At 41.7% G+C, this 8,415-nt stretch overlaps 1 protein-coding gene across 2 annotated transcripts; it reads right to left on the minus strand.

Moving 5' to 3' along the window:
• Nucleotides 1–6,173: 6,173 nt before the first annotated feature.
• Nucleotides 6,174–8,357, minus strand: MRPL57 (mitochondrial ribosomal protein L57). 2 transcript variants are annotated; one of them, XM_059143931.1, is made up of 2 exons: nucleotides 8,229–8,357; nucleotides 6,174–8,037 (listed from the first exon to the last, which is right to left on the minus strand). In XM_059143931.1, exon 2 carries the CDS (start codon nucleotides 8,027–8,029, stop codon nucleotides 7,721–7,723), a length of 309 nt encoding a protein of 102 aa, XP_058999914.1. In that variant the 5' UTR covers nucleotides 8,030–8,037; nucleotides 8,229–8,357; the 3' UTR covers nucleotides 6,174–7,720. The 2 variants fall into 2 exon arrangements, with proteins under 2 accessions (XP_058999914.1, XP_058999915.1); XM_059143932.1 differs by having other exon boundaries at nucleotides 6,174–8,034; nucleotides 8,229–8,348.
• Nucleotides 8,358–8,415: the final 58 nt, after the last annotated feature.

The raw sequence follows: 8,415 nt of genomic DNA on the forward strand, positions 1-8,415 counted from the left end.
GCCCATTCATCAATTGAAAGTTAATTGTTTCTAGTTTTTTTTTTTTTTTTATTAAAACAATAGAGCAGATATGAACACTTAGGTACAGGCCTTTCTATGGACACATGCTTTCATTTGTCTTAGGTAAATACCCAGGAGTAGAGTGGCTGAGTTATGAATAATGAATGTTTAACTTTTTAAGGAACTTCCAAACTTGGCTGCAACATTTTACATTCTTACCAGTATATAAGTATTCCAGAAGCGTCATACCCTTCATAACACTTGGTATTGTCAGTGTTTTAAATCTTACACTAATAAATATGTATTCTAATGGATAGGTAGTGGTAATCATGATGGTTTTAATTTGCATTTCCCTAATGACTAGGGATATTGAGCATTTACCCATGGGGTTGGTGGGTTTTTTTTTGTTTGTTTGTTTGTTTGGTTGGGTTTTTTTGGCAATCCATTTATTTTCTTTGATAAAGTGTTTGTCCAAATATCTTGCCTATTCAAAAAAAATTAGGTTGTTTTCTTGTTAGCAAGTTTTTTTTTTTCCAGATTTTATTTATTTGACAGAGATCACAAGCAGGCAGAGAGGCAAGCAGAGAGGGGGTCGAGAAGTGGGGAAAGCAGGCTCCCTGCTGAGCAGAGAGCCCAATGCAGGACTTGATTCCAGGACCTTGAGATCATGACCTGAGCTGAAGGCAGAGTCTTAACCCACTGAGCCACCCAGGTGCCCCTTGTTATTGAGTTTTAAGAATGATTTACAGGGCGCCTGGGTGGCTCAGTGGGTTAAGCCGCTGCCTTCGGCTCAGATCATGATCTCAGAGTCCTGGGATCGAGTCCCGCATCGGGCTCTCTGCTCAGCGGAGAGCCTGCTTCCCTCTCTCTCTCTCTGCCTGCCTCTCCATCTACTTGTGATTTCTCTCTGTCAAATAAATAAATAAAATCTTAAAAAAAAAAGAATGATTTACATATTCTGGATATGAGTCCTTCATCAGGTATTTTTCTTTGGCTTTTCTTTTCATTCTCTTACACTTGATCTTAGCCAAAAGGCCGAGAAGCGATCTTTTCATTCTCTTAACAGAGTGTCTTTCAAAGAACAGAAGTTCTTAATTTTGATGAATTCTAGTTGATCAAATCTGGATTTTATAAATCGTGATCTTCATATACATTTAAGAAATCTTTGCCTAACCCAAGGTCACAAAAAGTTTTCCCCTATGTTTTCTGTGGGAAGATTTTTTTGTTTTTTTAAGATTTTATTTATTTATTTGACAGAGAGAGACACAGTGAGAGAGGCAACACAAGCAAGGGGAAGGGGGAGGGAGAAGCAGGCCTCCCGCAGAGCAGGGAGCCCAGTGCAGGGCTCTATCCCAGGACCTTAGGATCATGACCTGAGCCAAAGGCAGATGCTTAACAACTGAGTCACCTAGGCGCCCCATGTGGGAAGTTTTATACCAATTTTAGGTTTTATATTTAGTCCATGATCCATTTTGAAGTAATTTTTGGATATGGCATGAGAGCAATTTTTTGCATATGAATATTCATTTGTTCCAGTACCATGTTTTGAAAAAGATTATCCTTTCTTCACTGAGTTTCCTGTGTGTATCTGTTAAAAATTAAGACTATACACATGTGGTCTGTTTATGGACCTTCCATTTTATCTATCTATCTATCTATCTATCTATTTATTTATTTTTTTAAGTAGGCTCTACACCCAGCATGGAACCCAGTGCATGGCTTGAACTCACAGCCCTGAGATCAAGACCTGAGAGGAGATCAAGAGTCAGATGCTTGACCAACTGAGCCACCCAGGTGCCCCTATATATCTTTATGTCAACATTATACCCTCTTAATTACTGAAGCTCTATAGTAAGACTTAAAATAATGTAGTATTGGGGTGCCTGGGTGGCTCAGTGGGTTGGGCCGCTGCCTTCGGCTCAGGTCATGATCTCAGGGTCCTGGGATCGAGTCCCGCATCGGGCTCTCTGCTCAGCAGGGAGCCTGCTTCCTTCTCTCTCTCTCTGCCTGCCTCTCAGTGTACTTGTAATTTCTCTCTGTCAAATAAATAAATAAAATCTTTAAAAAAAAATAATGTAGTATTAAGTCCTCCAACTTTGTTTTTCTATTTCAAAGTTGTTTTGGCTATTCTCAGGCCTTTGAATTCCCATATGAATTTTAGAATTACCTAGTCAATTTCTAAAAATAAGAAAAAAATCCTACTGGGACTTGAAAAGGGACTGTATTGATACTATAGTTTTGGCAAAATTAGTAGTTACCTTATTGGCTCTTCTGACCAATGTGCATAGAATATCTCTTCATTTCTTTAGGATTTATTTGATTTCCCTCAAACACTTTATAATTTTCACTGTGTGGTGGTGTACATTTTTTTCAGACTTATTCTAAGTTTCTCTCTTTCTTCGTAAGTGAGCTTAATAGTTTGCATCTTTAAAAGATATGTACATTTCATCTACTAGCCCAGTTTGTTGGATAGTATTTCTGCCACGTGTCCATTAGTAATACTCTCCATAAAGTCAAAGACATCATTTCTTGTACTTTCCTGGAAATTACCCTTCCTGAGTCTTCCAACCTCCTGATCCAATCTGGACCTATTGACTTTTAGACAACTCCCAAACAGTTATGTTTGTACTTTCCTTCCCTGCTCTCCTATGTCAATTCTGTGCCTTTTTCATTCTTGTTTTACTCTCTAGTTTTCCTGGAGTTCATCATCCAGCTGCTTTCCACATGAGCTTCTTGGGAGGCTCTTTGCCTCTCTCCTCAGATGTTTATTTTTTTTTTTAAAGATTTTATTTATTTATTTGACAGACAGAGATCACAAGTAGGCAGAGAGACAGGCAGAGAGAGAGAGGGGGCGGGGGGGGGAAGCAGGCTTCCTGCGGAGCAGGGAGCCCGATGCGGGGCTCGATCCCAGGACCCTGAGATAATGACCCGAGCTGAAGGCAGCAGCCCAAACCACTGAGCCACCCAGGCGCCCCTCCTCAGATGTTTAGATTTCAACTTTCTTCCCTTTGTTATGTCAACATCCCAGACATCCTTATTTCTTCCAAAATATTCATTGAAATAGCTCCTATTGGTTTCTCTCCCTTTCTTCTCATGGGTTAATAATTTTAAAAATGTTTTTACTGTCACCTCACTAAAGTATTGTGAGAGAAACCTATGTGTTTGATTAATCATCATAAAATTGGAACCCTGGCATTGCGTTTGGAACAAGGGATATATCTTTGATTTTAACAAAGGAGAGAAAATTTGGTGCTGTGAAGATGAAGGGATTCACATCCATGGGCTTTAGTTTTATCAGTAAAATATGAGTCCCCAGCTGAGAGTGATGATGGAGGAAGGTCTGTAGGTAAAAGGCTTTTGGAGAGAAAAACGTCATCTCACTGAATAGGAATTACAGCAATCAGAGAAACATGATATGGGCTTATTTGTGACCCCCAAATACATATGTTGGAGTCCTAACACCCAGTACCTCAGAATGTTATCATATTTGGAGTTAAGGTCTTTAAAGAGGTGATTAAAACGAGGCTATGAAGGTGGGCCCTAATATAATATGGCTGTCCTTATATGAAGAAGAAATTTAGACACACAGACTGGTATCAGACACATGTAAGCACAGCATGACAAATGTGAAGACACAGCAAGGTAGTCATTTGTAAGCAAAGGAGAGATGGCTGGAACAGATCCTTCCTTTGGCCCTCAGAGAAAACCAACTTGCCAACACCTTGACCTCAGACATCCAGCTTCCAAGTATTATGAAAAAATAAATGTTCAAGCCACTATGAATTTTCTTCTGGCAACTCTAGCAAACTAATTCACATGGTCAAGTTCCTGGGCAGTGTTCAGTTCCAATCTGAGGTTTGTGGTCATTTAAGAGTTTTAAACAGAAACTAATAATCCTAATTAAGTTATTTTCTCCAGCAATATTCAGCAGCTCAGTGGGTTCCCAACAAAAGGAAAATGATCCAGTCATCCAGGGGATTTTTCAGGGAATATGCTGGAGAGGGAGACACTGAAGGTGTATGACTATCCAAATTAAATAATAAAGTACCCTCCACTGAGGGACCCAATGCAGAAAATTAGGAGTTATACAAATGGTCACAAACTTCTGTTAATTCTCTTAACCTCTTTCCACCCCCACCACCCAAATATCAATATGTAATTTGATTATTTTAATAGCTACCACGTGTTTCTATTCCTAGTCATTTCTTTTTTCAAGCCACTTTTCACAATGCTTCCCATTATTTAACTGAACATTTTTTTAAAAAGATTTTATTTATTTGACAGAGTAGGCAGAGAGGCAGGCAGAGAGAGAGAGAGAGAGAGAGAGAGAGCGCGAGCGCAAAGCAGGCTCCCTGCTGAGCAGAGAGTCCGATGCGGGGCTCCATCCCAGGACCCTGGGATCATGACCTGAGCCGAAGGCAGAGGCTTTAACCCACTAAGCCACCCAGGCGCCCCTTAACTAAACATTTTTGATGGCTCCCCATTACTTACAGGATAAAAGCCAAACCACTTGAAGTGTCATACAAGAACTTTCATAGCCTCATTGTCTATCACTTCTGTTCCCCATTCAGATACCCTATATTACAACTAAACTACTGGCAATTCCAGGACTAATCATTAGACTGTTATTTCTACCTTTACTTCCTGCCAGGCAAAGGAAGAATTTGTTCAAAGATCACTTCTTCTGAAGTTTTCCTGACTCTTCAGGTAAGATTAACAAATGGTCCTTTCCCTGGACTCTTATTATACCTTATACTTATATCCATGAAGCCAATCATCATGTTTATTATTTACATTGTGCATTTTATCCAGTGAGATAGTAGAGTCCTTGAGCTTAATGATCAATAGCACCAGAATGAGTCCTGATAGATCTTCCATAAATATTTGCAAAGTGAACAACGGGATGACACACAGAGCCTTAGGAGCTGTATTACAGATAGAAAGGAGGGACTGTTCCTAATGTACAGGTTGGCATGGATATATCTTATTACAATGTAATTATAATCAGCTGTGTGGCAATGAACTCTGTTGATAAAAAAAGATTAACTTTATGATGACTGTGGAGGTAATAATTGTAGAGTTTCAAGGAGAAAATTCAGCTGTTTCAATAGTATTGCTTTGACTAAGAACAGATTAAAACAAAGCTACAATCTTTTTTTTTTTTTTAAGATTATTTATTTATTTGACAAAGATCACAAGCAGGCAGAGAAGCAGGCAAAGAGAGAGAGAGAGAGAGAGGGAGAGAGAAGCTCCCCGCTGAGCAGAGAGCCTGATTTGGGGCTCGATCCCAGGACCCTGAGATCATGACCTGAGCCGAAGGCACAGGGTTTAACTCAGTGAGCCACCTAAGCGCCCCTAAAGCTACTGTCTTTTTATTTCTAGCAGCTAGTAAATGAATATGAAAATATAAAATATAAAATAAATATGATCTTTTGAAAAACCTTATCCTGAATTCTACCTTTATCGTTTATTAGCTGTGTGAACATGGGAATGTTGCTGACATTTCGGAGCTTCAGTTTCTAACCTGCATAATGGGGATGAAACACCTCTCTTCTCATGAACTGCTTTCTATTTCTTCAGACTCAAGATTTTAGCATCTTTTTCCTTCTCCAAGATTCAATTAACCATTACTTTTTCAAACTCCAAAGTCAAAGAAAGTTTCTGAGTTACATGAATATCAAAGCAATTATAATTATGGTTTTAAGCAAATCCCCTGGGCCCACTTCAACTTTCTCCTAAACAACATCAGCTGTCACCATTTCCAGGTGTGAAAATAAAAGGTCACAGGTACTAAATTGCTCACATGAACCAGAGACATTTCTGTAAGCTATAAAAAGCATTCAAGAGGCGCCTGGGTGGCTCAGTGGGTTAAAGCCTCTGCCTTCGGCTCAGGTCATGATCCCAGAGTCCTGGGATCGAGCCCCACATTGGGCTCTCTGCACTGCCGGGGGCCTGCTTTCTCCTCTTTCTCTCTGCCTACTTGTGATCTCTGTCTGTCAAAAAAAAAAAAAAAAAAGCATTCAAAAAGTATACACCACCAAGAATATGACATATTAATAAGGGTTCAGCCTGGTTAAACATTCAGCTACCATGTGGCAGGTATAGGCACAATGACTTTAAAAAAACCAATTATGTGCACCAAAGCCTATACATTCCAATGGCAGACATTTAAATATAAATCACGAATCATTTATTAATGAAGGTAACAGTCAATATTGGCAAATGAGATTGGCACACTTTATACATGATCTTGCTGTTCTACAGTCTTTCTGGAAAGCCACTGGCAATATGCATCACGATCTTTATTTTTTTTTTTTTAAGATTTTATTTATTTATTTGACACAGAGAGAGAGAGATCACAAGTAGGCAGAGAGGCAGGCAGAGAGAGAGGGGGCAGCAGGCTCCCCACCGAGCAAAGAGCCCAACATGGGGCTTAATCCCAGGACCCTGAGACCATGAGCGGAGCCGAAGGCAGAGGCTCTAACCCACTGAACTATCCAGGTACCCCGCATCATGATCTTTAAATGTTAAGAGTTTTTAGCTCTAAATTCTGTTTATGCATGTAAATTCATTATTTCATCTCTGGGTAATGCAGCTGAGTTATTTTTCTTCTGTTTTGAAAGTGTTCTATTAAATATATACATAGCAGTTATTATTTCTAGACTACACAGAAACTGAAATCCAAGTCACACTCCTTATTGGGTATGATTTTGGACAAGTTTCTTAAATATGTCCTCACATGTGAAATAGCCCCAGGTGATAGGATTGCTATATTTGGTAACACCTCTGAAGTGCTTGACGGTTAATATTCTTTAAAAGGTAATTTGAAACAATAAACATCTTCAACTGGTGGACTGTAAGGTTATTAATTACATCCCAGAAAGGTCTTTTTAAATTTTTAAAAAAATTTTAAATATTTGAGGTAGGGAGAGGGGCAGAGAGAGAGAATCTTAAGAAGCGCCGGCCCCCACACCCTTCCGCCCAGCATGAAGCCCTATGCAGGACTGGATCTCACCACCTCCGGGGAAACCACAAGTTAGAGGGGCTTAACTGACTGTGCCACTCAGGTACCTCAGAAGAGGTTTTTACATTTTATTTTTTTTAAGCTTTTATTTGACAGAGAAAAGGAGAGAGCACAAGCAGGGAGCCTGACCCAGGGTTCAATCCTAGGATGCTGGGCTCGTGATCTGAGCTGAAGGTAAATGCTTAAGGACTGGGCCACTCAGGCACCTCAAAATGTTTTTAAAATACTTCATGTAGCAGTTCTGATGAATACCTTTTACTTCATTTAAGTATCTTTTAGTAGCAATCCCAGAAGAAAATGCTATTTTTAGGAGTATGTTTAACCAAAAAAACTTTTTTTCCACTTATGTTTAGGCAATTATTCTTCGTAAGAAAGGTAAGGCCCCATCAAGTATCTCATACTTAAACATAGATTCCAAACCATAGTTCGTAGCTTTTTTTGAAGCTTTCATCCGGAATACATTCTAGATCCTCTGTGACTTAGGAAATCTCTTCCCATCAGGGTGACGGAATAGGAAACACTGTCACAGAGACTTAACTATGAAGTTTTATTAAAGAGTTTGGAGCCCCAGATACTCTACATGCAGACCACTACACTCATGCCTGCTGTTCAGGAAGACTGGTCCGAAGGATCCTTCTTCCCCCCCTTCGGTTCCAGAATCAGTCCAGAGGTGGCAGCCCTGTGACTGCCTCCGGGTCAGGACCACTTCTTGCTCACATTGAGATGGTCGAGCTGGTCTACCACAAATCTGTGGGGGGGGAACTTGGACATGCTGGCCGCCTTAATGGCCTCGAAGGCCGCCGCCCTGCGCCCCGCGGCGTGGCCGTACTCCTGCTCCGCGGTGAGGTAGGGCATGCTCAGCCAGTAATGGTTCTCCGCCTCTATCTCCAGGCGACGGATCATGTTCTGCTTCGCCTGGGAAGACACGGTCCGCGGCCGCCGGTGCTTCCCAATCCACTGTCTGCCAGGAATGCGATTACGGCGGAGGAGGGCGGTCAGGAACATGGCACCTGCTGAGGCGGCAGAAGTCGCACAAACACTGACGGAAGCAGCAAGGCGGTCGAGCGAGCGCAAAACCGGCTCCCTTGCCACTCGGCCAACCCCGACAACGCACACCGCACCCCATACAAAGCGGGGATCCCAGCCAGGCGCGACAGGGGAAAGAAGGGGACTCGTGAAAGAACAAATATGCCAACCAACTCACCGGCCGCGGCCCTCAGGAGACCACGGCTGACCTCCTGTCCTCCGCAAGCTGGCGGTCGCGATCCCGGAGGCGCGCTGGTCTCTCGGAACGGCCTTGCCCCTTCTCGCGACACTTCAGCTCTCGCGAGAGAGGGCTTGAGCGACTCCGCGGTCACAGGGACGCTTCCGGCGCAAAGAGATTCAAACTA

The sequence above is a fragment of the Mustela lutreola genome, chromosome 13 (assembly GCF_030435805.1).
Source record: "Mustela lutreola isolate mMusLut2 chromosome 13, mMusLut2.pri, whole genome shotgun sequence".
NCBI classification, from domain to species: Eukaryota; Metazoa; Chordata; class Mammalia; order Carnivora; family Mustelidae; genus Mustela; species Mustela lutreola.